Source organism: Mus caroli, chromosome 4 (assembly GCF_900094665.2).
Source record: "Mus caroli chromosome 4, CAROLI_EIJ_v1.1, whole genome shotgun sequence".
Taxonomy (NCBI): domain Eukaryota; kingdom Metazoa; phylum Chordata; class Mammalia; order Rodentia; family Muridae; genus Mus; species Mus caroli.
Window position 1 is genome coordinate 40,551,517 of NC_034573.1, and position 23,439 is coordinate 40,574,955.

At 49.5% G+C, this 23,439-nt stretch overlaps 2 protein-coding genes across 3 annotated transcripts in view; one reads left to right on the top strand and one right to left on the bottom strand.

The window, feature by feature from the left end:
- Positions 1-7,259, top strand: part of Nans (N-acetylneuraminate synthase) — a 14,949-nt gene extending 7,690 nt beyond the window's left edge. The window contains exons 3-6 of the mRNA XM_021160103.2: positions 2,885-2,984; positions 3,903-4,057; positions 4,524-4,790; positions 6,260-7,259. Of these exons, the coding sequence (XP_021015762.1) occupies positions 2,885-2,984; positions 3,903-4,057; positions 4,524-4,790; positions 6,260-6,469 (732 nt within the window). The 3' untranslated portion in view covers positions 6,470-7,259. The remainder of the gene's footprint in view (positions 1-2,884; positions 2,985-3,902; positions 4,058-4,523; positions 4,791-6,259) is intronic.
- Positions 7,260-9,026: 1,767 nt separating this feature from the next.
- The window catches only part of Trim14 (tripartite motif containing 14), a 23,233-nt gene continuing 8,820 nt past the window's right edge, over positions 9,027-23,439 (bottom strand). For both annotated transcript variants that reach the window (XM_021160100.2, XM_021160101.2), the window contains exons 3-6: positions 20,584-20,817; positions 19,067-19,229; positions 13,974-14,066; positions 9,027-11,131 (exon numbers count right to left, since the gene is read on the bottom strand). In XM_021160100.2, the coding sequence (XP_021015759.1) occupies positions 10,596-11,131; positions 13,974-14,066; positions 19,067-19,229; positions 20,584-20,817 (1,026 nt within the window). In that variant the 3' untranslated portion in view covers positions 9,027-10,595. The remainder of the gene's footprint in view (positions 11,132-13,973; positions 14,067-19,066; positions 19,230-20,583; positions 20,818-23,439) is intronic.

Here is a 23,439-nt window from a genome sequence, read left to right on the forward strand (position 1 = left end):
CATATAAAGTTTGCAAGTCCAATGGGCCTCTCTTTCCAGTGATGGCCGACTAGGCCATCTTTTGATACATATGCAGCTAGAGACAAGAGCTCTGGGATACTGGTTAGTTCAGAATATTGTTCCACCTATAGGGTTCAGAAGTTGTTTTCTTCTTCTTCCTCTTCTTCATCCTCTTCCTCCTCCTCATTTTTGTTTACAGCCAGACATACCTTTTTTCTTTAAAGGATTTATTTATTTATTTTACGTGAGTATACTGTCTCTGTCTTCAGACACACCAGAAGAGGTCACTGGATCCCGTTATAGATGATTGTGAGCCACCATGTGGTTGCCGGGGTTTGAACTCAGAACTTCTGGAAGAGCGGTCAGTGCTCTTAACTGCTGAGCCATCTCTGGAGTCCCCAGACATACCTTTTTTTTTTTTTTTTTTTTTTTTTTCAGGAAATTTTGGTGCAGTTCCCCAGTGGTCACTCACCCCTGCGCCCACACCTTATCATCACCACGGGCTTCTCTTTCCTCTCTGGTGTGATTCCCCAGCCAAAGGGGCTTTAGAAAAGCCCAGTTTCCCAGTGTGGCTGACCATGCCTGTAACCCCAGCACTCAAAGCAGGGCTATTCGAAAGGCAGTTTGAGGCTAGCCTGGCCTACGTATGGTGGTGGTGTTTGAAGAAAGAGAAGCCCTAACCTTCCTCTTTCTGTAACTCCTTTTTGGACTACAGCTTCTCTCAGTATACACACAGAAGAAAGGTTCTGTGAGCGCACACTGCCTGTTCTTATTTTATTTATGTATTTAGTTTTGAGACAGGGTCTCTCTGCAGCACTGGGTGTTCTGGCTGGCCTCACACTCCATCTACCTGCCTCTGCCTTTGGAGTGCTGGTTCAAAGGCATGCCTACTGTCTGCTCTTAATAAAGTTTAAACAGTTCTGAGCCAGTCAGCCTGGCATGATGGTACATGGCTGTGATCTCCCTTGGGAGACTGAGGCAGGAGAATCAAGAATTGGAGGCCAGTGTAGGCTACATAGCAAGTTTCAGGCCAACATAGAATAAGAGCCTGTCTCAGAAAGCGAAGAAAAGCAATGCTAAGTCAAATCAGGTTGATAGACCTGGCTTTAAGACCAGAGAGGTTTATGTCCTAAGGAGCAATGAGCTGGTCAAAGTTCCCTTAGTACTAGTCAACTGGGGGTGTCCTGAACCCAGTCACCGTCTGGGGAGCTATTAATTGATTGAATTACTTTAAGGCAAACTGAAAAGAGGAGGTGATAGGGCTGTATGGCTTGTGCCAGGGCAGGGGTCTCACAGCAGAAGGGCAGGTTAGAGGAAGCCAGCTGGTCCTAACCTAAAGGTGGCAGGTTTGCTCCTTAGCAGGGTGATGAACCAAAGGGGCAGTTCTCAAAATGGCCACTAGATGACGATAGTTCCCCAGGGGGATTGCAAAATGAGGCGCACTCCTCCCTCCTAGCAGTTTAAAAAAAATAACCACTAGAAGATGATAGAATTCCACTTTATATTTCACAGTTCCTGTAGGTAAATCTTTGAGATTTTTTCTGTACTAGGCGTCCTTACCTGCGCTTGCTTAGTCTGTCTCCTGAGCCCACACTTTGTCTGCTAGAGGTTCTAAACCTGCCAGGAAGGTAGATGGAGGTCTGTGGCCTTGGGCTGGTTTAAAAATGTCTTTTTTCATTTTTCAAGGTTTTTTTTTTGTTGTTTTGGTTTTTTTTTGTTTTGTTTGTTTTTGTTTTTTTCAAGACAGGGTTTCTCTGTATAGCCCTGTCTGTCCTGGAACTCACTTTGTAGACCAGGCTGGCCTCGAACTCAGAAATCCGCCTGCCTCTGCCTCCTGAGTGCTGGGATTAAAGGTGTGCGCCACTACGCCCGGCATTTTTCAAGTTTTTTAAAAACATAATTTATTTTTACTTATGGGTATGGATGTTTTGCCTACAAATATGTCTGTGTACCATTTGAATGCCTGATACCCTAGAAGGCCAGAAGAGGGAAGGAATCCGGTCTCCTAGAACTGGAGTTACAGATGGTTGTGAGCCTCCATGTGCCTGCTGGGAATCAAACCTGGGTCCTCTGGAAGAGCAGCCAGTGTCCTTAACCCCTGAGCCATTCTCTAGCCCTGGTTTTCTTTTTTGAGACAAGTTCTTATTATGTCATCCTTGCTGACCTGGAACTTGCTGTGTAAGACCAGGCTGGTTTTGAACTCATAAGAGAATCCACCCTTATTAGTTCTTGCAATTTAACAGAATAACAGAATATGAGATTTTACTTTTGGGTGGTGTGTGTGTGTGTGTGTGTGTGTGTGTGTGTGTGTGTGTGTATGGTGCTAGGGATCAAACCCAGGGCCTCACACAGGCCAGAGAAGTACTTGTCCATCTCCTGGAACCTTTTGCTGACAGCTCCCAGCCTCCTGAGTCTTCTGGTTGCATCCTACATTACAGGGTTCATTGAGTCTGAATGGCGGCTAGCTGGCTTTCTTGCAGGCCCCACAGCAGGGCCAGCTGCTGATGAGCAGGTCAAACCAGGACACAGATTGCTCCATTTGCCTCTCCTGGTAGGATTCAGTGTCTTCTTTCTGGTTGTTGACCTTTGAGGGCTGGTCGCTCTTTCTGCCTGGCTCTGGGTCATGGGTAGGTCACAGCCCTTTTGCTTTTGTTTACAAGTCCTTGGGGAAAGAACAGTCTGGCCAGAGGTAGTGTTTCCTTCACAGATCCTTATAGCAGTCGATGGCCGGGAACAAGCCCTGGGTGTTCCCTGGACAGATGGGTGTGCAGGCATAGAATGATGCGTTCTCTGGTCTGCGCCAGCTTCCTCTGTCACCTGTCCTGTACCACAAGGACAGAGTTCTGACCAATAGTGACAGATATTCCCTCTGATTTTTTTGTAGATGGCAGTTGAGTTTCTGCATGAACTGAATGTTCCCTTTTTCAAAGTTGGGTCTGGGGACACTAACAATTTTCCCTACCTGGAAAAGACAGCCAAGAAAGGTAAGCGCCTTTCCTAAAACCAGACCCCAAGCTTTGTGTTTCTGCCCCCTAGTGGCTGCTCACCGTAATAGTGCTCATGGGTACTCAACTGTTTCTGTTGTTTTTGGGTTTTTTGTTTTTGTTTTGTTTTATGACAGGGTCTCTCTATGTAGTCTGGCTGGCCTGGAACTTGCTGTGTAGCCGAGGTTGGCCTCAAACTCCTAGAGATCGGCCTGTCCCTGCCTCTCAGGTGCTGAGATTAAAGATGTGCACCACCACACCCAGCTTTGGAGACCCATCTTAGAAACCTGCTTCTACCCTTTCCTTTTGGGACAGTGCTAGGGACTGAACCCAATGCCCCGGGCACCTATATGAGTACCACCATGGAGCCACATCCCTGGCCAGTGCAGGAATCTCCCCTAACGTCGTCTCCACACGACACTTAATGGATTCCCCCGTGTGAATGAATTTCCCTTCCCTCATTTCAAACCTGGGATGGAAGCAGGTCGCGTATTACTGGGATATTCTGTACTTGTGTCATAGGCAAGGCATCAGAAGCTGTAAGGACGGGGCTTTGTGCAGGCCAGCAACAGGGCTGGTAGCTCTTGGCCTCTCTCAGTTGTGCTCTTGCACTGGCGAATCACCATACTGCAGGTTGTGTATCTCTAGTCCACAAGGCTTGGGGCTAGGAATGATCCAGAATTTCGAGGGTTTCAGACTTGAGATTTGTAGAAAGAGATGAAGCCTGTCTGTCCTGGGCAGCCTCTTGATCAGCAGAGATGCCTCTTTTCCCCTCAGGGTTGAGGTCCTTGGTGTGCTTCCCTTCGCAGAAGCATGGCACTGAGGACAGTGCATTTCCTCCTTGGTCTCTGTGCGGTGTCTTAGATGTGGGTGGGGGAAGAGTCTGAGCCCCTGTGAAGAAGGTGCCGGGTTCTCCAGGTCGTCCTATGGTGATCTCCAGCGGGATGCAGTCAATGGACACCATGAAGCAAGTCTATCAGATCGTGAAGCCGCTGAATCCCAACTTCTGCTTCCTCCAGTGCACCAGCGCGTACCCACTACAGCCCGAGGATGCCAACCTGCGTGTCATCTCGGTGAGCACCCAGCTCCCCTGAGACAGTGGAGCCTTGACTGCTTGTTCACTCACAGTGCTGGGGACTGAGCCCCGGGCATGGCACGCCAGCCCAGCTCTACCACTGAGCTACATCCCTAGCCCTAGCCTTTCTTACAGACCCCGGGACCACCAGCCCACGGGTGGCACCGTCCACAATGGGCTGAGCCCTCCCGCACCAATCACTAATTAAGGAAATGTCCCGCAGTCAGGTCTTATGGAGACATTTTCTCAATTGGGGCTCCTTCCTCTTCTGATTATGTGGAGCTGACATAAAACTAGCGAGTACAGTGGGTGCCCTTCCTGCATTCCCAGCCACCCTCAATGAGAGACTTTTCTCTTCTCATAAAGGATTGGTCTCTCCCGTGGTGGCTCTGCTCTGACGGGCTGGGATGGGGTGCTGCGTGTGAAGCCCAGAAGGGCAGCCACTTCCCTCTTCTCTCACACAGGAATACCAGAAGCTCTTTCCCGACATTCCCATCGGGTATTCCGGGCACGAAACGGGCATCGCCATATCTGTGGCCGCCGTGGCTCTGGGGGCCAAGGTATTGGAACGTCACATAACGTTGGACAAGACCTGGAAGGGGAGTGACCACTCAGCCTCGCTGGAGCCTGGGGAGCTGGCAGAGCTGGTGCGGTCTGTGCGCCTGGTGGAGCGGGCCCTGGGCTCCCCAACCAAGCAGCTGCTGCCCTGTGAGATGGCCTGCAATGAGAAGGTGGGTGCTGCCTGACTGCCCAGCCTCACTCTCCTGAGGCAGGGGCGGCACACTTGCTGGGAGTGGGGCTCAGGATGACCTGTGTGGGTCTGATAGATAAGCTGGTGAAGGAGTGTCTACCCATCCTTCTGAGCTTCACCAGGCTACATGAGTTGCAGGGAAATGTGTTCCATAAGAGGAGTTCGGGCGTGTCAGCTACCTCTGGTCGCATTAGCTTTTCCACTAAGGCTCTGAAGCCCGTGGCTCTGGACCCCAGGGGATGTGAAGTCCTGAGATGGTCAAGCCTGGGTCACATGGAGTGGGCATACTGGGGCACAGGGTGGGCCACAGGCATCATCACGGGGCTGCTGGGCAGGGGTGGCGAGGCTGAGGCATGCTTCCTGGCTTCTTGGAAGCTATGGCCCAGACCTTTCTGCCCTTCTGAGTTTAGAGCCAGGAGTCGCAGGACAGCTGTGTGCAAGACTCCTCGCCTGCAGTTATATGGGTCGGGCAGAGGCCAGACACTGGGTATACATGAAGAACACTGTCATCTTTTATTCCAGGGGAGACTACCTACTATGTCCCTAAATTACAGGTGCACACATACTGGGAAGTTAGCAGTAAAAGAATCTAACAGCCTTGCAAATGAAGTGGAGAGAGTTGTGCGGGAAACAGATGTGCAAGTTCTAGGAGTTGGCGTGAAGGGTAGTGCACAGAGCAGAGGGTGAAGTGGAACATAGCAAGGGCCACAGCCTTTCCTGCTGCTAAGTCCACGCAGAATTAGACCTCGAGGCTCTCATGTGTAAGCTGCAGATGCTGCTGCAGAGTATTTACAGGGCGGCAGAGGCACTGGTTGGGAGCTTCAGACAGTTCCTGGCCTCCGCGCCTGCCACCCCCCCCACCCCCACCCCCACCCCTGTCTGTTCTCTTCCTGAGCGTCCCTTGTCATTTGAATACCAGTCACCCTCATTGCTCGTGAGCCCTCCATGACCTTGTTTTATAGAACAGGGTGGCAGCAGGGTTGTGTCCGCCCTGGAGCAGGGTTCAGGGGTATCCTCTTAGGTTCTCATCTGAGTTATCGGCAGCTTGACCAAGCTTCCTTCCTTCTTTGACCTAAGTGTCCCATTAGATGTTAGCTAGACAGTGACAAGAGTGATCACAGTTGTCGTATGTTGTGAGTACTCTCTCACACATTTTGCTAATATTCTGACAAGGTGCCAGCACCTTTTAACAGGGAAACCAAAGCATAGCATCCCAGGCCAACAGGTACTGAGCCTGGATCTATCTGAGCCTGAGCCCTTTCCAATGTGCTGGCTTACTGGAAAGGCCTCTCCTCTTGGTCTGTGAAGTCCCCTGACTTAGGCTGGGTCTTTTTTTTTTTTTTTTTTTTTTTAATGAGGTGCTGCTCTGGGTCCCAGTACAGGGACGGCCTGTGTGTAGGAGTTATTTTATCTAGGATCTGACATTGACTGAGCTTCCTTCGTCTACAGCTTGGCAAGTCTGTGGTAGCCAAAGTGAAAATCCCAGCAGGCACCATCCTGACCCTGGACATGCTCACTGTGAAGGTGGGGGAGCCCAAAGGCTATCCTCCTGAAGACATCTTCAACCTAGTGGGCAAAAAGGTGCTGGTCACTATCGAAGAAGATGACACGGTCATGGAGGAATCCGTGGAAAGTCACAACAAGAAAATCAAGGCTTAAAATAAAAGTGCCACTGCGGCTTGTCAGCCACCCTGCGACTGCTGTCCAGTGTGTTGGGTGCAGAGGGGCAGGAATGTCAGTCTCCAGGCCACCCTGTCGCAGTGGCCACCTGTGTCCAGCCCATTGGGAAGGAGGAGCCAATGAGGCTGTTGTGCTTCGGAGCATCCAGCCAGAGAAGGTGGCCCAGAACACATGCAGCAACTTTAGGGTCTCCGTGTGGCTCTGTTGACATCTTGAGCCTTCAAGTTCCCACTCTACAAAGCAACTCCAGGGACCTGAGCTCTCAGTTCCTATAGAGCACCGAACGGTGGGCATTAGACTCTGCCTGAGGCCCTGTGGGCAGAGACAAGCTCTCCCGACTCTGTGAGCGAAGGCAGGGACAGAGCATTCACCCCCTTTGGCAGTGTCACCGCCAGAGGCCTACGGTTCTTAGCAGCCAGTCCCTTTCTCAGAGGCCTGTCCTCAGACATCAGGTGCACACTAACCCATGGTACAGTTGGCCAAGGAGAGGCAGCTGTGAGAAGGGGAATGGGAAGCAGGGAGGAACACGGGTCTGTGAGGGGGTGGCGGGGTGGGGTGTGGAGCTTGTTCATCTTAGCCACGGGGGAGGTGCAGACATCAGCCCTGCCGTAAGCACCAGGGTCTTGTCACATATGACAGATTACAAACCAGACAAAGGTGCTATTGTTTGACTTGCTTAAGGGCATGAACTCTTACCGAGGTTCACTGTCACATTCACTTTGTTCTTTGGAATCAATGCTGAGATTAATCATTTTGTTCTTTTTAAGTATCTCCTTGTCTTCATCTTATTTAAAAAAAAACCAAAACTTCCATTTTTTTTTTTTTTTAAAAGATCTCACTCTATCCTGGCTGGCCTGGAACTCACCCTGTAGACCAGACTGGACTCAGACCCTGAAATCTGCTTGCCTCTGCCACCTGAGGGCTGAGATTAAAGCTGTGCGCCACCATGTTTGACCTGCATTTACTTTGATGTGCGTGTATGTGTGCAGGAGTTACAGAGGACAGCTAGCGGAGGTCAGTTCTGACCCTCCATCTTGTTGGTCTCAAGGATCAAAGTCGGGCATCAGGCTTGGTAGCAGTCTCCTTCACCAGCTGACTTGTCTCGATGGCCCACTGATCTCCCCCTCCCCTGGAAGTTTCAGCTAGTTTAGCATTGTAGATTGGGCAGTAGCTGAGGGATGGATTGTATGCAGGCTTCGGGAACATCCAGGAGCTGGGAAGTGATGGTTTGGTAGGAGTGGCACGTGGAGAGGGCTCAGAGCCTTCCAAGTTCCTTAGGGAGTGGAGAACCAAGGATTCAGTTTTTTTTTTTTTTTTTTTTTCTTTACATTTGTTTTGCCTACATGTATATCTGCGCCACATGTTTCTGGTGCCTACAGAAGCCAGACGAGAGGGTTCAATCTCATGGAACTGAAGATAACAGCTGTGAGCCACCATGTGGTTGCTGAAACTGAACTTGGGTCTTCTGCAAGAGCAGCCAGTATCTCTTAGCCATGGAGACATCTTTCCAGCCTCTCTTTTGTTTGTGTATGTACGGGTGGGTGTGCACCCTGTGTAGAGAGAGGTCAGAGGACAACTTATTTAGGAGTTGATTCTAGCGTTCCACCATGTGGGGCCCTGGGGATTGAATTCAGGTTGCCAGGCTTGATGGCAAACACCTTGATCTGCTAAGCCATCTCACCAGCCTACCCACTCTGCATTCCCCCCAAGATTCCTGATCTGAACATGACAAAATCTATCCTGGGCCCCGCACTCAAAATCACTTGCTGTCATAAACTGCTTTCTGGAACAAGCTGTCCCTCAGAACACCAAAGCTTCTATCACTAGCACCACCTGTATGGAGTCACCACAGGCCAGTGTCACTGACAAAGTGGAATTATGGGCAGAAGAGATGCCACTGTAGGTATGAGTACCCCTGAATTCTCTAGAAGCTAGAGACTACAGGAGGCTTCCATGGTGCGGAAGGATGAATACAAACACGTTTCACTTTGTGTGTGTGTGTGGTAGTGGTGGTAGTGGTAGTGGCTAGAAACAACTGGGAGTTGAGTTTGCTTCCACAGAATAATTTAAAGGCCAGTGAGATGGCTCTGCGGGTAGCAGACAATTAGATGCACACAATTCATCCCTCAGCTATCTCTCACCATCCTGAAAGCCCAAGCTGACTTCCACCAGCTATCCCCTGACAACCTCATGCATATACCATGAGACTTAGGGTTCCCCTGCCCCACAAAACCAATGTTCAGGAGAACGTGGTTCTCTCCGTGAGTGCTGAGCTCCTTAACGCTGGAGGCGTTCACTTAGGATCAGCTGACGATTTCAAGGGGATGATAGCTGAACAAGATTTTATCCAAGTTCGAATGCTATGCACTTGACTTCCAACGAAGAACACAGTTACAAGGGACAGTATTCCTATTTTATTAAACAACGCATGTATTAGAAAGCTGTTGTCTGAGCCGGGCATGGTGGCACACGCCTTTAATCCCAGCACTTGGGAGGCAGAGGCAGGGGGATTTCTGAGTTCGAGGCCAGCCTGGTCTACAGAGTGAGTTCCAGGACAGCCAGGGCTACACAGAGAAACTCTTGTCTCAAAAAACCAAAGGGGGAAGGGGGGGACTGTTTCTGTCTTCCACTTCCCTGGCTTTGACTAAGCCTTTTTTTACAAACACCTGCTGGGCCTGAAGCCCTTGCTGAGCATGTGCAAGGCCACTGGTTCTAGACCAAGCACCAGGAAAATCAATTGTGTACCTTTGAGGTAAATTCTACAAAGTCAGGAGCATGAAGACACATGCTTTGTACCTTCAACAGCATGGATGCCAAGGAGACTCCCCTGAGAATATTAAGGCAGCTAGCTCCCTCGGCTGCCACCCAGCTGCTGGCCATCTGTGGTCCAGCACTGCAACAAGGTAGAAAGAATCTATTGGAGGTGCTAACAAATCCTAGCCTGATTCGACATTATAGTTTTTAAGGCAGTTTGGCTTGTTTAAACCTGGCACTGACCCACGTTTTACAGATGGAGGCCCACACAGCTGACAGGAAGCTAAGATCCCCTCAAACGATTTCATCCCTCAGCCTGAAGGGTATGAAACCTCATTTCAGGGACCAATGAAGGCAATCTAGAAGCAGGTTTGCCCCAAGGAAAACTGAGGTAAATACTGAGGGAGAAGAGCTGTCACACCTACAGCACAGCCTGGCAGGCAGCATGGATCCTGACCATTCTGTTATCTGACTCACGTGTACCAATCCTGCCAGGGGTACAAATGGTTTGTAAGGGTCAAGTGCGTATAGTGTATGACTATGTTCAACAGCGCCTAGTAAGAGACACCTGGCCCGGCCCCTCCTGCAGTGGAGGGTGTGCTTAAAGCTCTGGTCCTGTGAATGAAGGAGATGTAGCATCTCCCGTTAGGTATGTCCTGCCCTTTGGACCCGTGATCACCCAGGAAGTGCCTGGGAGGGAAGGACACGGATGTCCTTAGAAAGCAACTGGAGTGACAGGTCCCAGATTTACAGGCCTAATTGTTTTCTGAGGGGGTGTGGTGGAGGGATTTGCAGGCCCAATCTGTTGTTTTTTTGGGGCTTGGGAGGGAATTTCTTGGGGGCAGATATGCCTGAGGACTGACACAGGCAGAGAGCCGGTTTTCCTATTTATGGTGGGAAGCACAATGGTTTAAAGGTGCAACTGTGATCTAGCTTCTGACAGGAGCATGTCTGAAAAAGATTGACATGGGAAAAGTGCTTCCCGTGTTGTTTTTGTAGCTCTTTCAGAGCCTCCCTCTAATCCCAAGAGGCCAAGCTAAGTTTCAGGATGCTCACCCTGGTTTTAGTGTAGAAGATGAAGAAGCAAGAGGATGCAGACTCAGACAAGAACCCTCTTAGGTGCACTGGATTGAGGCGACCTGGACAAGCTGAAGTGGCTGGAGAGCAGCTGGCTCAAACGGGAACTGTAGGGGAACTACTTGCCCCTGCTGAGAGACATTCACTGATATTGTGTGCCAGGAGGTTCTAGGCGCTGCACGAGGGTCTCCCAGACACAGGCAGCGGGGTGCCCCTTTCAGGGCGCACAGGGGACAACTGGAGACAAGCCTAGGAAAAGGAAGCCTGATCTCCCTTAGGGCAACCTAGGGATGCTGATGGGCCCCTCCCAGAGGCGCAGGGCTGGGTAGAGCGGCTCCTGGAAGGCGGCGTGGAAGGTGTGCAAGTGGCTCATGCCACCCGCCACGTCGTAGAAGGCCAGAATGCCGGCCTCGTAGTCCAGGAAGACGCCGAGCCGGTGGGGGTCGCGGCGGGGCCGCAGGCGACTTCGCTGGCCGTCATGGAAGGCCCAGTACTCTAGGTCGTAACGCTTTACGCACCACGACTCGCGGTTGCAGCCCAGGCGGGCGGCGGCAGAGGCTCCGCGGCGCCGCAGCGACGGGTACGCAGCGCCCACCCACCAGCCCACACCGGCCTCCTGTACGTCCACCTCCCAGTAGTGGCGTCCGGCTGCGAAGCCGTCCCGGCCCAGCACCTGCCGCAGCGCGTCGAACCGCGGCGCAGGACGCGGCCCCAGGCGGCCCAGCAGCGAGCAGCGGACGGTCAGGCCGTCCGGCGACAGGCGCAGGCGCGCGTGCATCGTGTCCCGGTCCAGCGTCGGCGTGCGGGCGTCTGCGGAGGGGGCGGGGAGGACAGCGGTCAGAAAGCCTGGGCGGAGCCACGTGAGGCCCGCCCACCTCGGACTGAGCGTGCGTCCGCGGAGAGGGGCGGGGAAAGGCAGTCTGATGGGCGGGGCCGAAGAAGCCTCGCCCCGCCCCGCTCACTTTCCAAGCTCTGGTTCCTACCCGAACCAAAAAGCTCGGTGGGAATCAAAAAGCTCTTGGGCAGGGTGAGAGGGAAACTGAGGGTTATTACACGCTCTATGCGGCTTGACTTTGGATCGTGGAAATTATCGCTAATAAAAAAAAAAAAAGAGAAGAAAAGAAAAGCAATCTTACTGCCGAGGAAGGAGGAGAACACTTTTAATCCCACCAGTCAGGAGACAGAAGCAGAGGTTCTGTGAGTTGGAGGCCGGCATAGTGAGGTCTACATAGTAGCACGTTGCAGGACAGGCAGGGGTACATAAAGGGACCCAGTCTCAAAAAGAGAAAGAAAAATGGAAACTCTTAAACCATTAGGACTGGGTTGCATGTCCTCTGACATTTTTATCCCTTAATTTTGAGGCTTATATTTGGTCCTAATTTTGGTATCATGCTCTTAGGCAACCTACTTTTAAAAACTTAATGGCATATTCGTGACACACGCTTGAATCATATCAAACATATTTCGGTAGTGATACTAGTTTGTGTGTGTGTTTATTTTATGGGCGTGTGTCGCGCTTTACGTGCAGCTCAGTGTAATGTGCAGTGCCAGCAGGGGCCAGAAGAAGGCGCCAGATTCCCTGCAACTGGAGTTACAGAGGGTTGTGAGTCTCCCTATGGGTGTACCAGAGGAGCAAAAGCTCTTAAACCACAGGGCTTGCTTTCCAGTCTCTGAAGTTAGAAGTTTTTCTATGCTAAACACTTAGAAACGGAGACAGTTGCCATCCTTTCGTGTAGTAAATGCGGGAACACAAAGAAGGCGTCTAGAACTTTCAGTTTCTTGGTGGGACGGAGATGAAGGAACATTTACTTCCCCTTGGTTCCGTGTGCTTCTCTTTAAAAGCATTTTATTTTTCAAATGTTTCTTTTTTTAAAAAATGTGTGCTTAATGATACCATTTTGAGAAATTACTCCTGGGGGCTGGAGAGATGGCTCACCGGTTAAGAGCACTGACTGTTCTTCCAGAGGTCCCGAGTTCAATTCCCAGCAACCACATGGTGGCTCACAACCATCTGTCATGGAATCTGATGCCCTCTTCTGGGGTGTCTGAAGACAGCTACAGTGTACTCATATAAATAATAAATAAATAAAACTTGAGAGAGAGAGAGAGAAGGTTACTCCTGAAGATATGCAGCAAATAAGGCATATTTATCCCCTCATTTGTTCAATGCACTAATGTAACAAATGGAACAGTATTGGTGGTTTCAAGCTGGGCCCTGCTGATGTAAGTTTGAAGCTCACTTGGGCTACAGAGGAAAACCCTGTCTTAAAACAACAAGAAACCCCCCCCCCCAGCAACTTTTAATAACGTTGCTGTGAGCTTTGGGGGTAACTTGTAAAAGCTGTGTGTCTTGAGGAAAATAAATGTTCCTGTGATGTGTTACCTGGCGCTTTTAAAATAGCAATATTGAAATGGGGTGTTGTTGTTATACCATTACATAAAGTTACAAAAGGTTATAACTTGGTGCTACTTTAAAATACCTTGACAGTTTTATTTTGTTTCATTTTTGTTCTGTTTTGTTTTGGTTTTCGTTTTCGATTTTTTTTTTTTTTTAATTTAGAGATAGGGTTCTTCTGTGTAGCCCCACCTCTCCAAAAACTCACTGTGTAGACCAAACTGGCCTTGAATTTAGAGATTAGCCTACTTCTGCCTTCTGAGTACTGGGATTAAAGGTTTGTGCCATCACCAATCACTAAACATATTTTTGTTTTTTTGAGACAGGGTTTCTCCATGTAACAGAGCTCTGTGACCTGGAACTTGCTTTGCAGACCAATCTGACTTAGAACTCTCAGAGATCCGCCTGCCTCTGCCTCCTGAGTGCAGGGATTAAAGGCGTGCACCACCACTATCTGGTGACACTATTTTTAAAAGTCTGACAGAGAAATCAGTGGAAATACTGACTGCAGTTAACTTTGGGTAAAATAGCTTTTTTCTTTTGGTTTTTTAATTTCTGATTTTCTCCACAAAATGCATGCACTACATATGTTATTTTCCTTGTCTTCCTCTCTATCTCTCCTTTCCTTTCCCTTTCTCCTCCCCCCGTCTCGCCCCCACCCCTCTCTCGCTTGTGACTCTAGGAATTAAACCCAGATATGCCTCACACACACCAGGCAAGCATTCTATCACTGAGATGCCCCCACCCTCTTCTTCTGTAAATTTTTAGGGGAACAAATAGAGATGGTTCATAATTTCCCAATAAATGAAAACAGATTATAAAACAGCGTGTATAGAATACCATGTTGTATGTAATAATAAGGTGGTCATAGTTGAACTCACCAGCAGTCCCTGCACTAGAGAGAGAGAGAGAAGCAGGAGGGTCAGGAGTTCAAGTCTAGCCTTGGCTATATGGTAAGTTTGAGACTATCATGGGCTACAGGAGGCTCTGTCTCAAAAACAAAGGCAAATAAATAATAGAAGCTTTCTGTGTCATTTGTTTTGGTTTTGAGACAGGGTCCTACCATCTAGCCAAGGCTAGACTAGAACTTGAGATCTCCCTGCCTGAGCCTCTAAGCACTGGGTTTAAAACACACACCCAGCAAAAATGTTTAACCTTGCTTGGAAACAGTCTCTTAACAGGAAGTTGGGGGGCTCATTTCCTGCCCCCATCCACCTTTGCTCCCACCCAACCTCCCTCTCCCGCTCCCGGTCTCACATTTCAAGAAGAGAGCTCTCTCTGGCGAGGGGCTGGTTTTCAACAAGGCGCCTGGCTTGGTGCTGGAGGAGTTTGAAAGCTGGCAGTTTATGTCTGTAAGGAATTGGAATTGCAAGGTGTGAGGCAGCCCATGTAGGCAGCACAGACAGACACCAAAAGGCGACAAAACTGGAGCCTTGCACATCTCTCCCAAGAGTCACATGCAAATTCAGAAAATACAAACTCTGGGGTAGGGGGTTGGAGGGGGTGTGTGGTGGGGTGGGGGGATGGGGGGTGCATGCAGCCACTCACTGATGGCGGCCTGGTGAGCCTCAGCTTAGCACTGGAGGAGAGGAGGCAGTCTTCCCTGAAAGCTGGGCTGAGCCTGGAGGAAGGTACACAGCAGGAAATTGAATATGTGCATGTGTGTGTATGTGTGTGTGTGAGTGAGTGTGTGTGTGAGTGTGTGTGTGAGTGAGTGTATGTGTGTGAGTGTGTGTGTATGTGTGTGAGTGTGTGTGTATGTGTGTGAGTGTGTGTGTGAGTGAGTGTGTGTGTGTTGGTGGGGTTGAGGAACTGGAGCCATGGATTAGCTGTTAAAAGTGTTTCTTGATCTTGCAGAGGGTCTGAGCTCAGTTCCCAGCACCCATGTTGGGTGGTTTACAACCACCTGTAACTCCAGCTCCAGGAAAGCACACGCCCCCTCTCCCCTCCATAGACACTGCACTTGTGTGCGCACACCCACACACAGACACACAGATACATGCATAATTTTAAAAAGAGAAAGAAAGAAAGCCTAACTGATTGGAACTCTCAGTAGCATTGTAACCACCTGTGACAGGGGCTTTGTAAGTCCCTTCCTCACAAGCATCTAGAACTGATGGTTGTTGGGGACAGTGAGATGGTTTCTTCGGTGGCACAGCCATTGGCAAATGCCTACAGTCCTCTAAATAGCTTCTGCCCATGCTCCTGTAAGGAGCTCTAATTAAATCCACACACTGACACACATACTCACACATTCACACACTCACACACATACACATTCACACAACTCATACACACACACTACACATTCATACACACATGCACATAGACTGACACACATACACATTCACACACACTGACATACACACTCACATACACACATGGCTTACATACTCACATTCATACACACATATATATATATACTCACAGACTGACACATTCCCACACATACTCAGCACACATACACTCAGACACACTGACACACATACACATTCACACACACACTCATACACACTCATTCACACACTCACACACTACACATTCATATACATATGCACACAGACTGACACACATACACATTCACACATTCAGAAACACACATGCTCACACTCATTCATACACACACACACACACACACACACACACATATATATATATATATATATATATATATATATATATATACTCACAGACTGAGACACATACTCACCATTTACACATACATTCACACACTCTCACACACACTCACAGACATGAAAGCATAAGGGAGAACTAGTTAGGCAGAGGAAGAGAATCATTGGGAGGGAGGGGGTTACGATAGAGTAATGGGTGACTGCAGAGATGGCTTATCCTTTAAGAGCACTGGCTGAGGACCTGTGTTCGATTCCCAGCACTCATATGTTGGCTTGCAACGGTCTGTTTCAGAGGGTCTCAGGCCTTCTTTTGACCTCCTCAGGTAGTGCACACATGGTACATAGTCATGCATTCATGCAAAGTACCCATTAATATAAAATTAAAAAATGAATCTTAAAAAGCAAGAGAGGGTAATGCAAGACAATATGCCCAAGATACGTTATGTGAATGTGTAAAACGTCATAATGAAACCTTTTTTTTTTTTTTTTCAAGACAGGGTTTCTCTGTGTAGCCCTGGTTGTCCTGGAACTCACTTTGTAGACCAGGCTGGCCTCGAACTCAGAAATCTGCCTGCCTCTGCCTCCCAAGTGCTGGAATTAAAGGCGTGCGCCACCACTGCCCGGCTATGAAACATATTTTTATGTATAATTAATATATGCTAATAATCTATTTTAAAGAGTAAAACGTATCACTTACACAGAGCTCAGCTAAGCCTGCAGAGAGGTTGGGGCCTGGGAAAGAGCAAGGGGCGGGAGATTGTTCCAGCCAGAGGACTCCTTAGGGAACACCTCCTTGGAGACCCCTGTCTGCCCTGTATCTTGGCCAGCAGACCTCCTTCATCACCATGGCCTGTGGGTGACAATGCAGTCGACCCTGGCAAAGGCCTCCCACCTCCCCAGGATGCTGGAGTTCCTCATGCTGTTACCAGTGTCAAATCTGCCTTGGGAGCTCATACTTCTCACAGGGCCTTTCTCCCACGCCACAAGCCTTCCTCTCACTTGCTCATTCCCAAAGCCCGACCTACCTTATCCTGGTTAGTTTCCTATCAGGCTGTCATAAGATAGAGTTATTTGGGAAGAGCCTCATCTGAGAAAACCTCACCATCAGTCACCATCAGAGATTGGTGACTGTAGATTGTACAGATTGGCCTGTAGACGAGTCTGTGGGACATTTTTGTTGTTTGTTTCTTTGGGTTTTTGTTTGTTTGTTTATTTTGCTTTGTTTCTTCTCTCTCTCTTTCTTTCTTTCTTTTTCAAGACAGGGTTTCTCTATGTAGCCCTGACTGTCCTGGAACTCACTCTGTCAACAAGGCTGGTCTTGAACTCAGATATCCTCCTACCTCTGTTCCCTGAAAGCTGGGATTAAAGGCAATACCACCACCTGGCTTTTTTGGGAGGGAGGGGGTTGAGACAGGGTTTCTCTATGTAGCCCCCGCTGTCCTGTAACTTGCTATGTAGATCAGGCTGACCTCAAACTCACAGCGATCCACCTGCCTCTGCCCCACTCCCCACACGGAGCGCTGGTACTGAAAGTGCATGCCACCATGCTTTGCACTGGAGGACATTTTCTTGATTAAAGATTTATGTGGGAGCACCAAGCCCACTGCGGGTGGTGCTATCCCTGGGCAGGTAAAGCCTGGGTGTGTAAGAAAGCCCAAGCAAGCCACAGGGAGCAAGGCAGTAAGCAGCCCAGTCTTTGCTTCTGTTCCTGCTTTGTTTCTCCCCCCTCCCCTTGTGCTCCGCCCCCGCCCCCCCCCACCCCCGTGATGGCCTGTTAGCTATAATATGAAATAAATCCTGTCCCCTGGCTGCATTTGGTCATAGGGTTTATCACAGCAATAGAAAGCAAACCAAGACACGCCTGGTCCCCCAGCCTTCCCCCAACACAGCTCTCCTTAGCCCCTTTTACACTCCCTTTGGCAAGCCGAGCTTACTCTTCAGCCCCCTCTCAGGACCTTTGCATCTGTGTTTTCCTCAGGCCGGGAGCACATTCCTCCAGGGATCACAGCAGCTATTCGAACAGGAAACACTTAGGTGTCGCTGATTGTGCCTGACCCTGGACAGCAGCCTCCCAAGCAGGTCTCCATTATACAGACTGAGAAACGGGGGAGGGGCCTAGAAAACCAGGTGCACTGGACAAGGTGGCAGGAGGACTTCACAGCTGTGTGCTCCTCTGTGCTCCCTTCGCCCTCTCCCCGTGCTACTCCTGCCCCATGCTTCCTGTCCTTAGGTCTTCAGGGTCTACAAACAGCCAATGGGGACCTACTCAGCAGGTCTCCTCAGTGCCAGCTATGAAAGGGCTCTTATATCTCTTCTCCTCTGGCTTTACCCCACAGCAGTTCCTGACATGGTGTCTGCCTTCCCCTCCCAGGGCTGTCAGCACCACAGGAACAGGCTTGCAGCCAGTGTGTCGAGAGTGAATTGCCACCATAGCTGAGGTGCTGATGAAAGATCAGCGCAGGGGGACCTCTGAGGACCTGGTTTGTCACTGGCTTTGTGGGCACTTTCAGAGCTGGACCCCAAATGGGACTGCCCTCCAGACATTTACTGTGGTTGAGGAAGGAGTTCTTGTGTCCATGTTGTAAAGCCCCAGGCAGGTCACCAGGGCAGGTCCCGGTAGGTATAGGACAGAGGTTGGGTGACAGGGAGGGGGAGTGAAGCAGTCAGTAGAAAGGCTCCTGGTGTGCACAGCTGTGTCAGCCACCTGCAGAGGGTGGTGGGACTGGCCCTGGGCAGAAGAGGAGGGTAAGAGCTGGCAAGGTGTTACTGGGAGCAACCCTGGAGGTGGTGGCTGGAGACAGAGAGACAGACAGACAGACAGACAGACAGACAGACAGACAGGTGGCATCAGCTGTTAAGGATGGGTTAGTAATGGAGCATGGTAATCTGCTCAGGAGCCTGAGTCAAGTTGACAGGTCAAGGCCAGCCTGAGCAACCTAACAGAAAAGCTCTCAAAATAAAGAGAGCTGGGGCTGGGCCTCGCGGGCAGAGTGCGTGCTTGCTTGCCTCGTGCTTGAGGCCCCAGGTTCCATTTTCAAGTAATGGGGGTTGGGGGTGGGTTAGACACTAAGCCAGGAGCATCCTGGGCCATAAGTTGTCAGCTATCTCTGTTTCTCTGGGTAAGGTGTTCGTTAGAGGGGTATGCTGGTTTCGATTGTCAACTTGGGACTTGAGTCTGCGTGAAACAAATCCCTGGCAAGGTGTTGCTTGCCAGATCTTGAAGAGCGCTTCTAGGTCGGGATAGCTTATCTTAAGTGGAGGAAATACCATTCCATAGGCTGGGGTCCCAGACTGGATAGAAAGGCGAACATGAGCCAAGCACCAGAACTGTCTCCCTCTGCTTCCTGGCAGTGAGACCAGCGAGCTCGCGCTCCTGCCGCCATGAATCCACACTGCGACAGGCTGCAGCTGTGAACCAAAATAACTCCTTCCTTCCTCTCCTTCCTCCCTCCCTCCCTCCCTCCCTCCCTTCCTTCCTTCCTTCCTTCCTTCCTTCCTTCCTTCCTTCCTTCCTTCCTTCCGTCCGTCCTTCCTTCCTTCCTTCCTNCCTTCCTTCCTTCCTTCCTTCCTTCCTTCCTTCCTTCCTTCCTTCCTTCCTTCCGTCCGTCCTTCCTTCCTTCCTTCCTTCCTTCCTTGCCTCCCTCCTTCCTTCCTGTTGCTCTTGTCCGGTGGGCAACGCAGGGAGCAAGGACTTGGAGTCAGTCTTAGGCAACTCACTTTCCTTCAGGCGAGTGTCCATTGGTGTCTGCAACGTGTTCCCGATGGCTTCCACAAACTCCTTAAAGAAGTTCTTGACAGGCTCGAAGGACAGGGGCACAGGGTGGCTCAGCTCTGAGGGGCTCATCTGCTGTCCCATCTCTGTCTTGGTGGCTATATATGCCTGTGTGGATGGGCACAGAGTCAAAATGGCTCCAGGGACTGCAAGCTGCATCTAGCCTCTATTGCATACCCAAGAAGGTCAGGACCCACTCTGCCTGGCCACCGTGAGTTGAGCTGTGCCACAGAGCAGAGTCCTGGGGAGACTGCACAACTGGGGCTGCTTGTGTCCCCTCCTCTTATTGCTTCTTTCCCTTTATTTCTCTCTTCTTCCCTTTCTCTGCCCCTCCCACAGGATACCTAGGCCGGCCCCAATCAAGAGGAATGACCAGGCCACGGCACTAACGTCCAGACCATGATCAGGGTCTGCTGCAGGGCAGATGTACCTCAATATGTGGGGAGCTGGAATCTATTGTTTTATTTTGTTTTGCTGGGGCAGGATTTTATGGAGTCTAGCTGACCTTGAACTCTTGATCCTCCTACCTCCACCCCGCAGATGCTGGGTTTATAGGCACAGATCACCAGTCCTGGCCAGACACAGGTTCTGATCCTCCCAGAGTGTGAGCCCTGTGAGTCCCCCTTCCCCTAGCCCCAAATCTACCAGAAGCCTTGCTGCAGACCTTTAGTAAATATTTGAGCTAGGATTCATGTGCTGGTTGAGTAAGAATGACCCCTATAAATTCATATGTTTGAATGCTTAGACATTAGGGAGTGGCACTACTTGAGAGGGATTAGAGGGTGTGGCCTTGTTGGAAGAAGTGTGTCGCTGGAGGTGGGCTTTGGGGGTTCAGAAACTCTCTTCCTGCTGCCTGTGGACCTGGATGTAGAACTCTCAGCTATTTCTCTAGCACTGTGTCTACCTGCATGTTACCATGCTTCCTGCTATAATGACAATAGAAACTAAACTTCTGAAACTGTAAGCCAGCCCCAATTAAATGCTTTCTGTTTTAAGGTCGCTATGGTCAGCCGGGTGGTGGCAGTGGCAGCACACATCTTTAATGCCAGCACTTGGGAGGCAGAGACAGGTGAATCTCTTAAGAGTTCGAGGCCAGCCTGGTCTACAGAACAAATTCCAGGATAGCCCAGGCTATTACCCCCACTCCAAAAAAAAAAAGTTGCTATGGTCATAGTGTCTCTTCACAGCAATAAAACACTGACTAAGATGACTCATCAAGTGCCTTCAACTTGGGGGCCCTAAGACAGGCTGCTGTTAGGACTATTTATAATTCAAGATACACATTAATTATCCTAGCAGTGTGTACTTCCTGATCCCCTGTGTGGTGGTAATAAAGTTTACCCGATGGCCAGGGACATATCTGTGTATTCCCCTGGTGTGTAAGGACGGTGTCGGAGGCCACAGTGACTCAGGTGCAGTGTGAGTAGCAGGTGGTAGATGAGATGGGATAGCCCAGCCATACCTGCAGCAGCTGAACAGGGTTGGGCTCCTGGCCCATGCCCCACACCCTGGTAGAGAAGTCATCCATGACCTCAATCTGCTTCCCACAAGTCTCGGCTTGCTCCCGGTACACCTGGAGGGTGAGCTGTGTGCTTTTATCAATGAATTTTTTGGCCAGTACTTCCTCTTCATCCAGAAGTAATCTGAGTTCTGTGAATTTCTGTGTCAGCCAGGCTTTACTTGAGTCTGCGTAAACCTTAAAGAAGGAGAAGAAGAAGAAGAAGAAAAAAAAAAACCCAGTCAATTGTAGACAAGACGTTTGCCAACCAGGAAGTCTAGAATGGAAAACAGCGTCTATGGTATGAGCTCAGCAAGGTGGCCGTTCAAAGCAAGAGGCCACTCGTAAAGAGGAAAGTTTTTCTAAGCACTAGCAAATGGTTTTGAGACAGGGTTTCTCTGTATAGCCCTGGCTGTTCTGGAACTCACAATGTAGACCAGGCTGGCCTCGAATTCAGAAATCTGCCTGCCTCTGCCTCCCGAGTGCTGGGATTAAAGGCGTGCAGCACCTCATCCAGGTAAAGAGCTTTCCTGCCTCTTTCCCTCTTCCTCTTTTTGTTAACGGATGTCTTTCTTGGCAGTCCAGGTGGCCTCTAACTCCCAATTCTTCTGCATCAGCCTCCTTCCTGAGTGCTGGGTTGAAGGTATGTACCATTATGCTTGGCTTAACGTTCCCTCTATGAGCTGGGCACGTAGCACAGTTGGTAGACAGCTTTCCTGATATGTACCATGTCCTGGGCACACAGGGCATGGTGGCGTACCCTAAGAAGGTGGCGGTAAGATCAGAAGGCAAAGTTATCATTGACTCCACAGGAAGTTCAAGGTCAGCCTGGGTCTCATGAGCTCTTGTCTGAAAACAAAAGCAAAAAACCCTCGGGGAGGAGAACTTGAGGGAGGGGAAAGAATCTGATCAAAATATACTCTATGAAAAATTAAAAATTAAAAATGGAATGAAAATCCTTTGAGGTGAGGGGTAGACAGCAGAATGTCTAACAATAAATAGAGCAAAGCTGCAAGAGGTCTTGGAGTAAAGACTGCCATATCCAGGGATCCATCCCATAATCAGCTTCCAAACGCTGACACCATTGCATACACTAGCAAGATTTTGCTGAAAGGACCCAGATATAGCTGTCTCTTGTGAGACAATGCCGGGGCCTAGCAAACACAGAAGTGGATGCTCACAGTCAGCTATTGGATGGATCACAGGGCCCCCAATGGAGGAGCTAGAGAAAGTACCCAAGGAGCTAAAGGGAACTGCAACCCCATAGGTGGAACATTATTATGAACTAACCAGTACCCCAGAGCTCTTGACTCTAGCTGCATTTGTATCAAAAGATGGCCTAGTCGGCCATCACTGGAAAGAGAGGCCCATTGGATTTGCCAACTTTATATGCCCCAGTACAGGGGAATGCCAGGGCCAAGGGGTGGGGGTGGGTGGGTGGGGGACTGGGGGGGAGAGTGTATTGGGGACTTTTTGGATAGCATTGGAATTGTAATTGAGGAAAATACCTAATAAAAAATAAGAAAGAAAAAAGAGGTCTTGGAGTGTAGCTCGGTGGAAGAGAACTTGTTGGGTACACAGGAGGCCCCGGGTTTGCTCCCCAGCATCTAATTTAGAGTATAACATTACACTGAGAGATACGAAGAGCCCTAACCATTGCTTCCTCTTATGAGGACTATGCGGAAAACGTGTGAAAAGACCTCTGTGCTGAGCCTCTGAGCAAGTATTCATACATGGACAATAGTTGGGCTCTGTTTTCAGAATAGCCTACTCAGGTTTGCTAATTATATAAATCGTGTTGTGATCATGCAATATAAAATGCGAAGGGGGCTGTAGAGAAGGCTCAGCGGTTAAGAGCACGGAGTGCTCTTCCGAAGGTCCTGAGTTCAAATTCCAGCAACCACATGATGGCTCACAACCATCCGTAATGAAATCTGATGTCCTCTTCTGGGGTGTCTGAAGACAGCTACAGTGTACTTACATATAATAAATAAATAAATATTTTTTAAAAATGCAAAGGGATCAAAGAATGCAGTGTTCTGTTTTGATACGTGTTACAGCGTGAATGAGCCTTGAAGACACAATCCTAAGTGAAATAAAACAGATTAAAAACCACAACTGCAATTTTGAGACAGAAGCCAATGTCCAGTGACAGGAAGTTGGGAGGAGGTGACCAGAGGTGGAGAAGGGGCCTGGGTAGTGACTGCTAATTAGCTTTTGTTTCCTTTCTTTCTTCTTTTTAAAAATTTAGTTGATCTAAAAAAAAAAAATAGTATGTGCCTGTTATGGTTTACATATGCTTGGCCCAGGGAGTGGCACCATTAAGAGGTGTGGCCCTGGTGGAGTAGGCTTGGCACTGTGGGTGTGGGCTTTAAGACCCTCATCCTAGCTGCCTGGAAGTCAGTATTTTGCTAGCAGCCTTCAGATGAAGATGTAGAACTCTCAGCTTCTCTTGTACCAAGTCTGCCCAGATGCCACCATGTTCCTGCCTTGATGATAATGGACTGAACCTCTGAACCTGTAAGCCAGCCCCAATTAAATGTTGTCCTTGTAAGAGTTGTCATGGTCATGGTGTCTGTTCACAGAAGTGAAACCCTGGGTACAGGGTTTGTATGAGTACAGATAGGGACAAAGGCATCAATCAGCTCTGGATGGAACTACAGGTGGCTGGGAGCCACCTGGCACAGGTGCTAGGGACAGGTCTCAAGTCCTCTACTACTAAGCCCTGTCTCCAGCTCTGTTTTCAGTTTCTTTTCCTTCCTTCCTTCCTTCCTTCCTTCCTTCCTTCCTTCCTTCCTTCCTTCCTTCCTTCCTTCCTTC